General features: G+C 39.9%; 1 protein-coding gene across 3 annotated transcripts in view; it reads right to left on the bottom strand.

Annotated features, from left to right (window-relative positions):
* ascc3 (activating signal cointegrator 1 complex subunit 3) overlaps window positions 1–19017 on the bottom strand; it is a 550255-nt gene that overhangs the window by 193993 nt on the left and 337245 nt on the right. For all 3 annotated transcript variants that reach the window (XM_072553139.1, XM_072553156.1, XM_072553148.1), the window contains exons 19-21: window positions 18870–18956; window positions 7103–7279; window positions 648–873 (exon numbers count right to left, since the gene is read on the bottom strand). In XM_072553139.1, coding sequence (XP_072409240.1) covers window positions 648–873; window positions 7103–7279; window positions 18870–18956 — 490 coding nt within the window. The remainder of the gene's footprint in view (window positions 1–647; window positions 874–7102; window positions 7280–18869; window positions 18957–19017) is intronic.

Here is a 19017-nt window from a genome sequence, read left to right as displayed (position 1 = left end):
CTTTGGTTAGGCCACATTTGGAGTACTGTGTGCAGTTCTGGTCGCCTCACTTTAGGAAAGATGTGGAAGCTTTGGAGAGGGTGCAGAGAAGATTTACCAGGATGTTGCCTGGAATGGAGAGTAGGTCGTACGAGGATAGGTTGAGAGTTCTCGGCCTTTTCTCGTTGGAACGGCGAAGGATGAGGGGTGACTTGATAGAGGTTTATAAGATGATCAGAGGAATAGATAGAGTAGACAGTCAGAAACTTTTTCCCCGGGTACAACAGAGTGTTACAAGGGGACATAAATTTAAGGTGAAGGGTGGAAGGTATAGGGGAGATGTCAGGGGTGGGTTCTTTACCCAGAGAGTGGTGGGGGCATGGAATGCGCTGCCCGAGGGAGTGGTAGAGTCAGATTCATTGGCGACCTTTAAGCGGCATTTGGATAGGTACATGGATGGGTGCTTAATCTAGGATAGAAGTTCGGCACAACATCGTGGGCCGAAGGGCCTGTTCTGTGCTGTATTGTTCTATGTTCTATGTTCTACTTAACCTGCACCTTCCTGCCCAATCAAATGGCCTACATGCCCTCCAAACCCATTAAGTTCCACACCATTAGATGTTTGCCAATTCTCTCAGAAGTTAGAGGAAGATTTAAGATTATCTTACCTATTTCATCCTTGCGCATGTCCTTCATCTTATCTATGGTGAGTTTCTTTTCCTCCAGTTTTGCGAGCACATGACCTGGCAAAATCGAGAACTGGCGTAGTGGATTACACCATCCCCACAATCTCCTGTCAATTATCTTGCACAAATTCAATAATCGATAGGTCATTGCAGGCCATCGTCTTCTCAGGGCAATTTCAAAAAGTGCTCGTACAATACGGGCTGCATTCTGCAAACATTGCAAGGAAACAATCTAATTAAATAACTGGAATTGATCAATAATCTTTACCTGCAAAAACTCTTACTGCAAATTTAACCAAGTACCCTGCTTGTCAACTGTAAGTTTTAATAGTATTACACAGTAAATTTATGTTATCACATATTGGCATAGATTATTACAAATTAAACTTTATGATGATAGCCCTAATAACTATTTCAGCATCATTTAATAAAGACTCTGCATGCGTTCAGACATTCAGGAAAATCTACAAATCTCAAAACTCTTTGCTGGTCAGCAACTCTGCTGGTGGAATGAGTTGTATTCAAAGGACCATATTTTAAATTTCATTCAACCAGAGTGTTTCAAACTTCAGTATCCTCTAGTCAGCAAGCAACATGGGTAACAGTGAAGAAGTTAATATACAAAAAAGATTTTTGAGGAAATCAAGTTTGACAGTGTAGAACATGGGAGGTTGGAGCTAATGAAGATATGAATAGTATTTCAGCAGCAGATAAATTGAGGTGAAATGTTATGCAAATGTATGGAAATAGCAGTCAGCAGCATTTCTAATGGTGCAAATAATCATTGTGGGGTCACAAATGACATCAAACTTACAAACTGTCTGCTTCAGCCCTTATACAACTGTCCTAGAATATTTAACATACATTAAAAAGGAAGGCAGGATTTTCCTTATATATCATCTCATATAAAACCTGGTACATCTGACAAAGCAACATTCTTTCAGTTTGTCAATGACTGCCATGTGGGTTTCAGTGAGTTGAATTTCATGGGTCTTCTTTTTCTAGCTTCATAAATAGTGCTTTGCTAGTTGAGGTTGGAATATGGCTGTAGCCTGATGGGAGTTTGCCTCCAACACAGGTGTATTCTCTGACATGACAATGCCCATGTTATCCCCCACAACATAACAAACGGGGCATGGATACCACGGAATTGGAGAATTCAAAGAACATTTATTACAACTAATTCAATGTGCAAACATTTCATTCCTCACACAAACTAGCATCTGAACTGAGGACCACATTTCCTGTACAGTGTAATGCTTCAAGTGATCAGAGGCAAAGTGGAATATGAGATCTTTGTACTCTTGGGTAACATGCTATTGAACAGTGATTACATCATGAGCACGTCTCTTAAAGTCAAACTGAGTGTGCTACATATAATACAACACAGCCTAAACTGCAGTGAAATGATTCTTACTACATGACCTGCTTCATGAATAAATTCAGTTCAATTCTTGGTCACTATGAGAACTAGTAGCATGATACAGTTAAATCACAAATTTGTTACAAACAGCGATGCCCTCACCAATCCTCTGTTACCTCTGCAAAAAGTTAAAACATTCTTCTTTAGTAAATCCATGCTGACTTTTCTGAATTAATCGACATTTGTCCATCTGACTATTAATTTTGTTTCTAGAAGTTTCTTCAACACTTACAGATAAACTGACTAACCTGTAATTGCTGCGCTTATCTTGAATAAGGGTGTAACATTTGCAATTCTCTAGTTCTTTAGCACCACAACTGAATTAAAGAAAGATGGAAAAGTTATAGCCAGTGTCTACAATTTCCACTTCATTCTGTATCCTTGGATGCATCTTATCCAGTCCTGATGCTTTATTGACTTTAAGTACAGTAAGCTTATCCAACACTTCTCCATTTCAAGTCTGAAATACATCCTCTTCTATAATGGCCTTGGTAGCACCTTCTCCCTTGTTGAAGATAGGTGCAAAATATCCATTGAATATTTCAGCCATGTCTTCTTCCCCATTCACAAATTCTTGTTTGGCCCTTAATCAGCCCTACTTCTCCTTTTATCACTTTTCTACTATTTATACAAGACTTTAGATTGCCTTTTACATTAACTACCACCCTCTTTTCATACACTCTTTCATATTTGATTTGTTTTCTCCTCATCTCTGAACGTTCTACATTCAGCCTGCCTCTCCCACTGCAGCTTCTGCCAGACATGGGCTATAAGCTCATTTTTTTTGTCATTCAGGAGGCTCTGGACTTGCTTTACCTACCACTCCCTTCGAGGAAATACACCTTGACTGTGCTCAAAATCTCTTATTTAAAGGTAGCTATGGTTAAGCTACGGTTTTGCCCGCCAACCTTTGATTTCACTTCATTTAGCACAGATGGGTTCTAACCCAGTTAATTTCTTTTACTCTGGATTACGCTGTCCTTTTCCATAGTCATTATAAAGTTTAAGGTACAATATTCACTGCACCCTAAATGTTTTCCTATTGATATGTTGGTGCGTCCTGTACTGGAATCACACTATTATTCTGGAACAGATTCTAGGACCACTTGCCTCACTCTACCCTTTACACTAACACTATTCCAGTCAATAGCTGGACAACTAAATTCTCCTAATCTTGCTACTTTATCATTTTTGTACCTCTGTAATTTCCTTGGAAACTTGTTTCTGCACATCTTCCCTTCCATTTAATGGCCTGTAGATGACCCAAGCTAGAGGAGGGACAGGAATGGTTGTTGCAGATTCCAGGATTTAAATGTTTCAGCAAGAACAGAGAAGATGGTAAAAGAGGCGGGGGTGTGGCATTGTTAATCAAGGGTAGTATTACAGCAGCAGAGAGAATGTTTGAGGACTCATCCACGGAATTAGTTTGGGTTGAGGTTAGAAACAGAAAAGGAGAGGTCACCCTGTTGGGAGTTTTCTACAGGCCTCTGAATTGTTCCAGGGATGTAGAGTAAAGGATAGGAAGAGGATTCTCGATAGGAGCAAGAGTAAGAGGGTGGTTGTCATGGGGATTTCAACTTCCCTAATATGGACTGGGAATACTATCGTTCAACTAGTTTAGATGGGTCAGTTTTTGTTCAATGTGTGCAGGAGGGTTTTCTGACACAGTATGTAGACAGGCCAATAAGGGGTGATGCCACATTGGATGAGGTACTGGGGAATGAACCTGGCCAGTTGTTAGATTTGGAGGTAGGTGAGCACTTTGGCAATAGTGACCATAATCCAGTTATGTTTACAATAGCAATGAACAGGGATAGGTATATACTGCAGGGAAAAAGATATAACTGGGGGAAAAGGCAATTACGATGCGATTAGGCAAGATTTAGGATGCACAGGACGGGGAAGGAAACTGCAGGGAATGGACACACTTGAAATGTGGAGTTTATTTAAGGTACAGCTACTGCAGAGCTTTGACTCTGTGGTTGAGTCTATGAGCTGTGCATCAATTTGGACAACACCCCCATAGTCCAAGTCTAGATTGCATCCTCTCCTATAAATTAGGAGTTAGCCAAACAGCAGCAAGAGGCAAATATATTACTGAATTACTTTTTGAAAGATATTAAATATAGAAAAATTAGTAGATCCCCAAATCAACCTAATGCTACTATTAATGATCAGATAAAAATAAATAAAATGTTCAAATTTGAAACAATCCTAAAGAAAAGTGATAGATTCGAAGGCTGTCATGAAACAGATTTGAATTTCATGAGTGGATCATATCCATGCATCACTTTGGAGTTTTATGCAAATCCTAGAAGCCCTACTGTGCGGAAGCACACCATTTGGGACATCAAGCCCACACCAACCCTCTGAAGAGCCACCCTATCTCTGTAACCCTGCATTTCTTACGGCCAATCCATCTAACCTGCACATCCCTGGATGCTATGGGGCAATTCAGCATGGCCAATCCACCTGACCTGCACATCTTTGGACTGTCAGAGGAAACGCAGCACTAGAGAAAACCCATGCAGACACTGGAAAAACATGCAAACTCCACACAGACATGCTTGAGGCTGGAATCAAGGCTGGGTCCTTGGCATTGAGAGGCAGCAGTGCTAACCACTGAGCCACCGTATGTTCTTTTGTAAAGTGAAATAATTATTTACTGGGCCAAGAGACTTGATCAATGTTCAGCTTAAATATTCTTCACCCTTTTGGCAACATAAATGATTGTTTTAACAGTCAGGAACACTGGCACAACAATTGGCTGGGAAACAAGGAACAAGCCTGCAACTTCAATGCTCACATTACAGCCTTCAAATTGGAGACTCAGCATAAAGCTCACAAACGAAGTTCTGAAAAATATCACCTTACGTTAGATAACATTATTTCTGTCTCATTATCAAACTAACTCTCATAAGTAATAGGAAAAAATAAAATGCGGACTGCCACCTAGAAGTTGGGGTATCTCATGCTGTTCTCATATTATTAGCAGTTTAAAGACCAGAAAAATAACCTAGAGGAGCTCAACTTTCTTTACGTCCATGATAAAATGCAGTACTCTCTCGACAGAAACGAAATAACACTATAAAAAGCTGAGGAAGTAATAAAGTAGCTATGGCTTGATGAGTTTCCCACAGGGGAAAGAAAACAAAATTGCACCATGCTTAATTAAATTAAAATCAGAATTAAAAAGCTGCAAATGCAGAAGTTATTTGAAGGTATCCAATGTAGTTAGTATGTGCCAATTATCAGCATGTGAGCTCTACTAATTACCATAGTAGCAATTTGCTCAGAATACAGACATAATAAGTTTTTAGATATGAACTTGATATATTAGTGTACATGGTCCTTGTGATCCATATAAAAGTTATTCTTTTCTAGGTAGTTATCCAGATGTTCAAGACTGGGTTCAATTACTTATGACTTTTATAGCTTCCAAAAACATTGAAATTTTAAGATGGAAATTCAGGCACATTTGATATGTAATCTTGAAGAAAAGTACTCCTACAGTTTCACATTTATTTCATATTAATTGAATGCTCTTAACTTACATTGTCAACAACTTATTCAAAAAACATTCCCCCATTTCAGCTTCGTTGTTCCAAAGAACTGCACAACAAAGAAAATTACTCCATCGCATTTGTGCTACCTCTCTGAGAGGTATTATGGGAGGCAAAGTGCTTTTGTCACAATACCAATAATCCACAACCCCGTGCTAGGTAGTGGTGAAACTTGAATGCAATGAAAAAAATTTAGAGTTAAATTAAGAAAAGAAGCCAGTTTAACATAATCCTTGTAAACATTTTTGAATGTCATTAAAAACAAGACTCCACATGGTTCATTGATGCCCTTTAGGGAAATAAATCTGCCAGTGTCACCTAGTCTGGTTACATATAATCAAAGAACAAAGGTAAACCACTTGGTCCTTCCAATCTGCTTCTGCATTCATCAAAATCTTGGCTGATTTGATTTTGACTTCAATTCTACATTCCGATATGTTTCTACAGGTTGTGTCCCAATATTTTTGTAGCCTCTAGTCTTACTGGTTGTTTCCTGTTGCATCTGTTCTCTGTCTAATCATGTCCATGTGACCCCAGAGTCACTGCAACGGGATTGATTCATAACTGCTGAGGAATTGGGGATGGGCAATAAATGCTGGCCTAGCCAGTGATACACACATTCCATGAGAATGCAAATAAATGTAAATTTAGTTATACTCTCCTTCTCTTCTCCAATACTTTCCATTATTTGTCCAATTCTCTATTGAAACCCATTACAGATTCCATTTTTCTTGGGACATGACATGTCAAACCAAGAGATGCCAACTGCTCCATTTATTCTTTTGGTGATAAATCAAATTATCAAAATTGACTTGGATCCCATTTACCAACCCCTGAGAAAAAGAACAGGAAATGAGATCACCACAGGAATGACATCATCAACCCAAGAAACCTAAACACAAATAAAAAGCGGACCATACCACAAGTGCTTCATCCAGAGGCTCATGCACTAAACAACCCCACCGCCCTGTGGCCAACCACTTCAACTCCCCCTCCCAATTCCACAGACATGCAAGTCCTAGGCCTCCGTTCACCGCCAAATCCAAGCCACCCAATGCCTGGAGGAAGGGTGCCTCATCGACTGCCTTGGGACCGTTCAACTGGACAGCATCAACATCGACTTCACTAGTTTCCAAATCTCCCCACGCCTCACCTCATCCCAGATTCAACCCTCCAACTCAACACCACCCTCTTGACCTGTCCCACCTGTCCATCTTCCTTCCCAACTATCTGCTCCACCCTCCCCACCAGCATCCACCTATCGCCTTCTCAGCTACTTTCCCCCAGCCCCACTCTCACCCTCCTGTTTATCGCTCAGCCCCCTTCACACCCCCCATTCCTGCTGAAGGGTTTATGCCCTGTTCCTTGGATGCTGCCTGACATACTGTGCTTTTCCAGTACCGCAGTCTTCAACTACATCCGTCAAATGAATGAGAGGTGGAAGTACTCACCTGTGCAACATAAGCAGTATCAGAAATTAGTGAAAAGCTATCCAACTCTCCGTGGCCAATATAGGTTTGGAGAAGAATATTCACTTTCCCATAGGTGTTTTCTGCTCCCCCTGCGACAGGTAGTTGACAGTAATCATCCAGCAGCTGAAGGAGCTCCTCCATTTCTTCTTCTCTTACCTATATCAACACAAAGAAACACTTTATGTAAAACATTAAATGATTCATACAAAGCAGACCTTATAGAACTCAGACCGCCCCATGAAAATAAAGGACATATTAATCCTATCAAACATTCGCAACTAAAAGAAATGCCAGTTCTTCACCTCATACGACTAGATAATCCATCTATTATACATGTAGATTTTTGGAAAATATTTGAAGAAGTTGCATTATTGATGATTTATGGCCAAATTACAGAGTCTCTTGTTAGTTTAAGTACCATCATCAAGAAAGAAAAAAAACTAAGACATAAAAAGCAGAATTCTGTTCAAACGATAAAGAGATACCAAGGCCATACACTCAGCATTTATACATTATACATTACTTGAACATCCCTAACACTTTAAAAATACCGTCAATGAGAAAACATGCTGTGCAGACAAAAAAACATTTGGACATATTAATAACCATTTGCAGGGAGGAAATCTATCCCCTTATGTATTTCTGAAGACACTATGAAGAATTTGCCTTCATTGGCCAGAACATTGAATATAGGAGTTGGGATGTCATGTTTATAGGACATTGATGAGGCCACTTTTAGAATACTGCATACAATTCTGGTCGACGTTCTATAAGAAGAATGTTGGTAAACATGAGAGAATGCAAGAAAGATTTACAAGGATGTTGCCAGGGTTGGAGGGTTTGAGTTATAGGGTGAGGCTGAATAGGCTGGGGCTATTTTCCAGGAAGCGTCAGAGGCTGAGGGGTGACCTTATAGAGGTTTATAAAATCATGAAGGACATGGATAGGGTGAGTTGCCAAGACTTTAATCCTATGGTGGGAGAGTCCAAAACTAGAGGACATAGATTTAAGATGAGAGAGGAAATATTTAAAAAGGACCTGAGGTGTAACTTTTTCATGCAAGAGGGTGGTGGGTGTATGAGCTGCCAGAGGAAGTGGTGGAGACCGGTACAATTACAACATTTAAAAGGCAGCTGGATGGGAGGGTTTAGAGGGATAGGGGCCAAATGCTGGCAAGCGGGACGAGGTCAAATTGGGATGTCTGATGGGTGCGGACAAATTGACCAAAGGGTCTGTTTCACTCCTGTATGACTGTATGACTAATTAAGTGTAAGGAAGAGTTTAGAGATTTTGATAAAATTTCCCATCAAAGGTGTTATAATAACAGACCATTCTAATTAAAAAGTATATTTTGGATATGTAATAAATGATATAAAAACAAAAGGACTATATATATTTGTGGGCGATACGGTGGCACAGTGGTTAGCACTGCTGCCTCACAGCGCCAGAGACCCAACTGACTGTGTGGAGTTTGCACATTCTCCCAGTGTCTGCATGGGTTTCCTCCGGGTGCTCCGGTTTCCTCCCACAGTCCAAAAATGTTCAGGTTAGGTGAATTGGCCACGCTAAATTGCCCGTAGTGTTAGATGCAGGGGTAAATGTAGGGGAATGGGTATGGGTGGGTGCGCTTCGGCGGGTCGGTGTGGACTTGTTGGGCCAAAGGGCCTGTTTCCACACTGTAAGTAATCTAATCTAATATAAATAGGAAAATGAGCTAAATTTAGTTTCACTAAATTCAGAATTTTAAAAATATCACCTTTGCAGAGTTTAGGCTATAAGGAATGTGGCTACAGAATTAAAAGTTTTGTAAAACATTACAGTTTGATGAAATATTTCACTAACATGTCTTCTAATATTTTGGTTATTCACTATAATTGGCTTTATTGATTGTATCACTAGTAATCAGAAACAGTGAAGCAAAGTTTGCTGTAGTTTCCTGGCACTGCAGGTGATAACAGCAAATGAATAACTTAAAAGTGACTCTGCTGTTAAAACTAATTGCATTCATCTATTAGGGACACATGAGGTATTGTTGAAAAAAAAGAGAAACCGGAATACAAGGGTAAACTTGCAAAATATAAAAATAGATACCAAGATCTTCTATAAATATGTAAGAAGAAAGAGTAGCTAAAGTGAATATTGGTCCCTTAGAGGATGAAGCTTGGGAATTAATAATAAGAGGAAAGAAATGGCGGACACTTTGAACAAGCATTTTTTTGTGTCATCATGCCAGAGGTACCAAAAGCAGTCAAGAATATTGGGAAATAAATGGGGAAAAAGAGGAGCCGTCATTGAAGAAAAAGACTTGAGGAAAACTAATGAGAGGAAAGGCAGTTTGTTCCCTGGACCTGAAGGCCTGCACACTAGGTTGTTAAAGAAGTAGCTGCAAAGATAGGGTATATATATATTTACTACAATTTCTTGAGCAGATTGGGAAACTGCAAATATAAAATCCCTAAAAGGAAGATGACAGAAAGTGGGAAACTGTGTCTAGTTGGTCTAACATTTGTAATTGCAAAAATGCAGGAATCCATGACTAAGGAGGTATAGCAGGAGATTTAAAAGAAAAAAGATCAATACAAGCAAGGGAATGCAACAGTTACATGAAAGGGAAAGGGTGTTCGGCAATTTTTTAGGCCTTTTTGAAAATATAAAATTGGATAGATAAAGGACGACCAACAGATATATTTAAATTTCCAAAGGTAAGGTTGCACGTGAAGATTACTATACAAGAAAAGATTTTCAGGGGAATACATTTGTGTGAGCAGAGTAAAAGTTTAGCAGGAAACAGAAAGCTGAGGCAAATGTAATATTTCCAGGTCGTCTGGCACTGGAAAACGCTGAGGCCTCAACTGCTTACAGTCTATATCAAAGACTTGGATGGAGGGACTGATTGCATTATAGCAGAATCTGCTGACGATACAAAAAGTAGGTGGGAAAATAAGTTATGAAAAGATCACAAAAGTCTACACAGGGACATAGATCGGTGTGACTAGGCAAAAATCTGACAGATACAGTGTAAAGTAGGAAATGTGGAGGTTATCCACTGTGGTAGAAACAAGGGAAGAAAAGCTAAATATTATTCAGATGTAGTTAGACTATGAAATGTAAGGGATTGAGTAATTCTGGATGTCCTCACACAAGTAGTTTAGAAGGTAAATTAATGTCCACATTTTTTATAAGGGGACTGGAGTAAAAAAGTCGGAAAGCCTTGTTATAATTGTTGATGAAACCACACTTGGAGCATTATATATAGTTTTGGTCTCCTTTCTTAAAAAAAACGACAATTATCCACTCTACCCATACCTCTCATAATTTTATGTACTTCTATCAGGTCACGTCTCAGTTTCCAATTTTCCAGCAAATACCAAGATTGTCAGCTCTACATACAAATTCCCTCCATTGTCTCTGAGTATACCTATACTCTTGCTAGCTATCTTGCTCCTAATATATATTCATAAACAGGGGTTTCCTTAAATTTATCTGCCAAGGATATTTCATGGTCACTTTTAGCCCTCCTAATTCTTTGTTTATGTTCTTTCCTGCTTCCTTTATATCAGACAGGACTTGTTTGCTTTCAGTTAAAATCATCTACTATCACAAACCCAACTGTTTTTACATCTTTCCACGATCTGCTTAAATATCTGTTCCTCTGTCTCCCACTGTTTTACAATATAAACCTTTCATTGTGATTGCACCTTTCTTTTTCCTGGGTTCTATCTATATGGCCTTGCTGAGTGAGCCCTCCAAGGTGTCCTCTCTTCATACAGCTGTGACATATTCCTTAATCAATAATGCAACTTCCCCACCCTTTAACACCCCTTGCTATCTCGACTGAAACATCTAAACCCTGGAATGTTGAGGTCTAATCCTGCCTTTCTCTCAACCAAGTTTCTGTAATAGCTACAACACCATAGTTCCAAGTACTAATCGAGACTCTAAGCTCTTTGCTTTCTGTGTTACCTTTTATACACCTTGCATTAAAATAAATTTTCTTGAGACTGTCGGTCCAGCCATGTTCATCAAGCGGGTCCTTCCAATTCCTTTTATTAAACTTCCTTCATTTAACCTCTACCTTCTCCTCAATCATTCCATATGCTGACCTACTCCTCTGGTTTCCACTCCCTGCCACATTGGTTTCAATCCAAGTGGCACGAGCAAACCTCCCAGCAAGGATATTAGTGCCCATGCAGTTTATATGCAACCCATCCATCTTGTTCAGACCCCGTCTGCCCTGGAAAGGATCCCAGTGATTCAGTTTTTTGTGAGTCTCCCTCCTACTCCAGCAGGTTGAATTATGAGGAAAAGTCATAGAATCATAGAATCCCTGCAGTGTGGAAGCAGGCCATTTGACCTATCAAATCCACATTGACTCTCCAAACAGCATCACACCCAGACCCACACACCCCCATCCTATCCTTGTAAACTGTATTTCCCATGGTTAATTCACCTAGCTTGCACATCCCTGGACACTATGGGCAACTTATCATGGCCAATCTACCTAACCTGCACATCTCTGGACTGTGGGATAAAACCAAATCACCTGGAGGAAACCCACGCATACATGGGGAGAACGTGCAAACTTTGCACAGATGCCAGGGACCCGAGGGTGAAATCGAACCTCAGTCGCTGGCACTGTGAGGCAGCAATGCTAACCACTGAGCCATCGTATCACCGGCTACGATGAACTTGAACTTATACCTATCGGAGTTCAGAAGAATAAGAGGTGAACTTATTGAAACAGAAAGATTCTTGACAAGGTGGATGCTGAGAGGATGTTTTCTTCTTGCAGAAGAAACTAGAACCAGGGAGCATAGGTTCAGAACAAGGAATCTCTCATTTAAGACACAGACCAGGGAGAATTTCTGCTTCCAGAATTAAATGCCCTTGTTTGTGGCTGGTTTATGGCTGAAGGAGCATTTACTCAAAGGAGTTGATACTCTGCTGCCTTCGAAATCTCCATCCAGATTATTTTCATAGCAGTAGAGCCTAGGGACAGCCTTCTGACCATGTCGCTAATTGAGGCCTCTATGTATCCAAAAGTTTCAATCCGCTACTGATATTAATCTAGCGATTATAATAAAAAGTTTTTTATAAAACTTCAATTAAGCCAAAAATTTTCTAGTGATAAACAAGCTCAGTACATTTATTTAATTTCTAAATTTGAAAATTATGCATCCAATTGGAGACACAAGTAACTTGCAAAATATTTGGTTTGTAAGTGCCAGAAGTTCATTTAGCAGCTCCCAACAGATTTCATTGTAGGCATTTTGTTTTTCAAAGGTTATTCTGGTAGAAATGACTGACAGCCACTGTTCTAATGCTGACTGTGGACTGATGAAATCATAAGCAAAGTGGGTTATTTGCTGATATTTAAATAAACGGTAAATAAGTTACAAGGGAAACAATATCAAATTATGAGATATTGTTGCCAGTAAATTGTTAACAAGCTATATCGTACTTAATTGGGTTAGGAACAAATGAGAAGACAAATTACATGATCCTCAAAACCATACATTTTAAGCAAAGACAATACAGGACATCTGGAGTTGAGATCATGAGGAAAGGGCAAGCAAGTTCAACTAGCTTTCTTTGAAAAAGAAGCAATTGTTCACTCTGATGAAATACTCAAATACCAGGGTCCAAATGTTCATGATGAGCCTGTCAGAAGTAATTGTTGAAGGAGAGCGAATAAATCTGTTGAATTGTTACTGCTAGGCAAAAAATGATTCAAAATATAAACTGAACTATATCTGCAGGAAGAATGGATGTGTGCTGAAGTTTGTCAAAGGGAGTTGAGCTGGAAAAATTGGGTTAAGCTTGTTTGATCTCATGGCATTTCATTATCCTGAAAACTTTTAAAGTTCTTAAAACTATCAGCGGTCGCAAACTGCTTTACAGTCAGGCAATGAAGTATTTTTTGTGATGTAATCACCCTTTCTAATGGGAAAATACACGGTAAACGACAAATCCAGCAAATCCTGTGAAAATACCCTGCTAAAGTTCAGGCTTTAGTATAATAGTCTTTACTGGTAAACTAAGTAATGCAGTTGGGGTTATTGCTCTCTAGGTTCTGCAATTAAATATTTGGCTTTCTTTGACTTTTGACGTAAGCAACTGGACAGGACTACTTTGCATCTTACTCAAATCTAGTTGCCCCAAAAAATTAATCACCTTTGTGTGCTTGCTGCATGATGACATGCAAACCTTGAACCTCACCAATAGACCTACCACTGATCTAATACATTTGCAAACTGGGGTCAAGCAAGATTTTGTCATTGCACTGATGCTCTTTTACCCCAAAAGAGGAAACATCCACTCTACATATACTTTGTCAATCCCCTTCAACATCTTACATAATTCAATTAGCTCTCCTCTCAGCCTTCTAAACTCTAGACCGTGTAGGCAATAGATTGCTCAATATCTCTTCACAAGACAAAACCCTTTCTCTAGAATAGTCTAGTGAACCTCCTCTGCATTGCCTCCAATGCAACTGCGCCCCTTAAATAAGGGGACCAAGAGAGACCTCGGGGTGCAAATACATAATTCTTTGAAGTTTGCATCACATATAGACAGGGTGGTTAAAAAGGCGCTTGGCATGCTCGCCCTCATTGCTCAGTCCTTTGAGTATAGGAATTGGGAAGTCATGTTGAATTTGTACCGGACATTGGTAAGTCCTCTTCTGGAATACGGTGTCCAATTCTGGTCACCAGTTATAGAAAGGATATTATCAAGCTGGAGAGGGTTCAAAAGATGTTGCTGGGTATGAAAGGTTTGAGCTATAAAGAAAGTCTGGATAGGCTGGGACCTTTTTCACTGAGTGAAGGAGGTTGAGAGATGATTGAAAGAAGTTTACATTATATTGAGAGGTATAGAGAGAGTCAATGGCAGTTGACTTTTCTCTAGGATGGGGGACCTCAAGACGAGAGGCACATTTTTAAGGTGAAAGGAAAGAGATTTTAAAAAGGGTAAGAGACAAACGTTTTATACAGAGGGTGGTTTGCATGTGCGATGAGCTTCCTGAGGAACTGGTGGATGGGGGTACATTCACCACGTTTAAAATACATTTGGATAGATACATGAATAGGAAAGATTTGGTAAGATATGAGCCAGGAGCAGACAGGTGGGACTGGTTTAATTTGTGATTATGTTTGATGTGGACTGGTTGGACCGAAGGGTCAGTTTCTGTGCTGTATGACTCGATTGGTCTAGACTCTTCGTTGTCTCACTGATCCCTTGCACAGTTGCAGCAACGCTTCCCTACATTTACACTCTATTCTTTTCATCATAAATGCCAAAATTCCATTTGCCATCCTGATGATATGTCGTATCTACATACTTGATTTCTGTGATTCATACAGACACGCAGATGCCTCTGCACTGAAGCACTCTGAAATTTCCTTCCATTTAGTTAAGAAGTTGCCTTTATATTCTTCCAACCAACATGAATAACCTTACATTTATCCACATTAAACTCCATCAGCCAACTTTTGACACAGTCACCTAAAGGATCCATAAACACTTGTAATTTTTTTTATTTCTCACCTACTTTAATGCTGTCTGCAAATTTGGCAACATTACCCAGCATCTAAGTCATTAACAGCATCATAGGATCACATAATCCCTACAGTGTGGAAGCAGGCCATTCAGTCCATCGAGACTACACTGACCCTCTTAAGAGCATCCTGCCCAGACCTACCCTCCTTCCCTCTCCCTGTAACTCTTCATTTCCTATAGCCAATCCACCTAACCTGCACATCCCTGGAAACAATGGGCAATTTACCATTGCCAATTCACTTAACTTGCACATCTTGGACTGTGGGAGGAAACTAAAGCACCCAGATGAAACCCACGCACACATGGACAGAATGTACAGACTCCATCCATCCAGTTGCCTGATGCTGGAATCGAACCGAGTTCCCTGGTGCTGTGAGGCAGTCGTGCTAATTACTGTGCTATCATGTCGTCCAATATAAATTGTATATAGTCGCGGTTCAATACCAGACACTATGACACCTCACTAGTTACATCAGGCCAACCAGAACAAGTCATTTATCCTGATTGCCTGCTTTCTGCTGGTCAGCCAAACCTCCATCCAAACTAATATATTACCTCTAACCACAGGATTTTACCCTGTATATTAACCTTTTGTGCGGCACTTATCAAACGTCTCTTGGAAATCTGCATATACCACAGCTCCAGGATCCCCATGATCCACTTTACCAGTTACGCCTTCAAAGAACTCTTAGCAAATTAGTCAAAATGATTTACCCTTCATAAAATCATGCTGATCCTGATAGATTGCACTTTAATTTTCCAAATATCCTGTTATTACTTCGTCAATAATGGAATCCAACAACTTCTCAATGACAGACTTTAAACTAACGAGTCTGGGGTTTCCTATTCGCTGCCTCGCTCTTTTTTTGAATAATGCATTATATTAGCATTTTCCAATCTATTGGATCCTTCCTAGAATCCAGGGAATTTTGGAATATTCTAACCAATGGATTCAGTATCTCTGAAGCCTCTTTCTTTTCTTTTTAGTTTTAAATACAGTTTACTGCACGATATAGAACACACACTATTTCAGAGGCACAAAATTGACAGATTTGAGAAACACTGGGATATTTTCCCACACATTCCATGCGCAGTTTTGGAACTTCCTTAAAAGATTACGTGACAAAGTAGCTAATTCATTCATAAAACTTCACATTGAACTAAAATTTTCTCTTGACTAACTGGGGATTTAAATTCAGATAATCTTGCAGTTAATTCTATAAAACAAAGAGTAAATTAAACCATATTCTCTGCAAACCAGAACACAGGACCTACTAGACTGCGACTCAGGTAAGGAGAATGTTTGGTTTCAGCCTTTCATTTCAATTTATCTGACATTTATTGTGTGTCAAGCAAAGGAAGTGATAGGCCATTGTTCCTCAATGTGAAGAATTAAATAATTCTTTATTTGACTGTATAATTCCTTGAGATAAACAGATGATTGTCTCCCTCCCTCTTATTTCACACACACACAAAAAAATCTTTGACTTAAATAAGCTGCTATTCAAGGATGACCGACATGAAAGAAAATATTTGGCCAGATTGCGCATTTAAACAAAACGAATACAATATTCCAACAATCCTCAAAACATAGCGAATTATTTGTGCAATTTTGCTCCTTCAAACTATTGCACAGCAAAACTATTTTATGATCAGGGTGCATGATAGTTGAGCTGATGCACTCTTGTGACATATGATATCATTCCAGGATACTGTTCTGGTTTTGTATTTAGAGGAAACCTACAGTGTGCTAGTCATATCATGTATTGAAGTTGATATGTTCATTGCACTAATTCGGTAAAGAAAAGGTGGCAATATATTACAGCCTTAAAGTAGTTACAACAGACATTATGTGCAGTATCTTCCTCGTTTACTTCAAAGGCAGGTGAGATTGGAGGAGGGAAACTTGTGGTCTGTCAAGTCTGTTGGATCTTCTGGCAAACAGGCAGTTGCTTGGTTGCTGGTTGTCTTTCCACTAGGATTTGGACCCAGGACAAGGTAGCCCCATCTACTCTGAGGGACCAGTCAGAGGCTGGAGACTTCAGAACTAGTAAGGTCAAGGCTGCTGCTGGTCTAACACCCACTTCTCTGGCCAGAGTGTCACCCACAGAAAAGGTAATTGTTATGTTTTATTGGGGGAAGAGGTCTCATAGGGTATGGGAGTCAGAAACAAAGGCAGATGCCGGTTAAGTCTCCTGCCTGTCTCTAGGCTCATTGTTGCCTGACACAAAGGATTTCATTTTACGCTCTGACCAGCTGAGAACCATTGTAAAAATTGTAGTAATTTGAAATTCTTCAAAGCTTTAGTATGTGCAGAAGCTGTGAAGTTGGAAGAAGTGAACAAGAATTACAGTCAAGATGTGGATAAAACAAAGTGCAGAAGACGAAACTGAAAGATTCCTTTCTCTGCTCTTAATTAAGAGAGGATATCCTTTTGAATGACTTTCCCATATCAACATCAGGGGAAACCCTTAAGCTGGCAACTAATGCAAACTTAAGGGCCTCATCCCATGTTGGTCAGTGGTCGGCAGGGTAGTCATCAGACAGGAAGCCCGGGAAACAAACACTGTCATTGGATCCTTCAATGTCAGTTAGAGTTTCTGATTGAAGAACCCAATTTTGGGAAGTGGGGTGGGAGGTTATAGGTGAAAGAAACCTCCTGACCTTTTATCCTACACCCCACTCACATGTGGCCTGGGTCATTTGCTGATCCTGGGCTTCTGGTCGTGCACTGGAGATAAAGAATAGCTGTCAGCCTCTGATCTGCCATTAGCTTTCAGGGGAAGAGACATCTGCTCCTGGGATCCTTGATCACAGGGAAGGTCTACCACGGCCTGTAAAATGCCTATGTAGCATCTGTTATGGTACACCTTCGCAGAAGAAGTGACATAAGGTTCTTGCCAGTGAGAGTCAATTGACAATCACTTGACTGTTGTGCAAAGCTATGAGGGTGGTTGGACTAATAAATACAAGCATCAAGACTAGTACAATGGATAGTAATTTTCTAAGGCAGGAGTCAAGGCATATTGTTGGCTTAAGTAAAAGATGCTTATCAATTGCAGGTTTAATGTTTTACCTTCTGAGTGACTGCTTTGTGGTAATAATGGAACCAAAATCCACAAGTACTTTGATCTCAGATTTAGCACTATCTTCTGCTTTTCAAAATTACTTTGAACAATGTTCAATAAAAACACAAATCTCAGAGTTCTAATTGCTAAATTACTTATGGTATACAATTACTGAAGTTTAAATTCATTAATCGGTTAAATGGTTCCCAGTGTATGTAGGCCTGGTATGAGTGGATGCTTTTTCATTTATCATTGTATGAGTGTTTTAAAGTTGCAAATCTTTAAGTTCAACCTCATAAATGCCCAATCTATTAACAATTTCAAAGTCATAACTGTTAAAGCAAAAAGTACTTCCCTACAAATCAACTATAGATGCATCCATTTCCAAAATGGCAGCAGAGTAGCAGCACAGCGTGTGGGCTCCTGTTTGGGGCTCATCTGCTCTGTCCGCTTTTACTTTCTTTTTCTTCTTTCACTAATTCTTTTCTTCGTTTAATTTACCTACCTCTTGTAAGGTGTGAGTTTGAGAGGTGCTGAGGAGATCGAGCCACCACAGGGAGGGCGAATCCAAAGTGATGATGAGTGGGGTCCTCGGCGTCAATGGCAATCATCCCGAGTGACAGTGAGAGCAAGAACATACAACCTGGGCAATTGCCGGTGAGAGCAGACAGCTCCTCCTGAACTGGAGACAGCTTCAGATGGCCAGTGGCGAGAGCAGGAGCAGAAACAGGCTGCAAGGTCATGACAGTAGACAGCCCATTTGGCAGCAGGGTGAGATCAAGCCTGGAACTGGGGGAGATTGAGACCTTGTGAGGAGTGCGAGCCCAGCATAGCCAGGCACTTATGGACTGTGGTGTTGAACTGTTAACTGTGTTTTTTAAATTTCTACTTTTTAGTAAGAAGGAGTGTCATGCTTAAATTTTTTAGCTTTATTTTATTTATTTTGCTGCTTTGTACCTTTGTATCTAAGGTAGCGCCATAAGCGGCAACTTGTAAACCTTTCACTGTGAGTACGTGACAATAAACTTAACAGCAACTATAACTAGGCTCTGTCAGCCTTCATCAGCTATTCAACTATTGACGGTGAAGCAACTAGCACTTCAGTTCTCAAATCTTTTTACCTTGATCTGCTCAAATTCTTCTGCTTTAGATACAAGAGCAAAAATGTCTGCTTCAGTCTTGTGAGCTTCGAACAGCTCATTAAATGTCTGGAAATGAAAGAGAAGGAGTTGTGAATACATTCTCAGCTAGCCTCTCATTTACATCACA

The sequence above is a fragment of the Chiloscyllium punctatum genome, chromosome 3, assembly GCF_047496795.1.
Source record: "Chiloscyllium punctatum isolate Juve2018m chromosome 3, sChiPun1.3, whole genome shotgun sequence".
NCBI lineage: Eukaryota > Metazoa > Chordata > Chondrichthyes > Orectolobiformes > Hemiscylliidae > Chiloscyllium > Chiloscyllium punctatum.
This window is presented reverse-complemented; position numbering and strand designations above follow the sequence as displayed.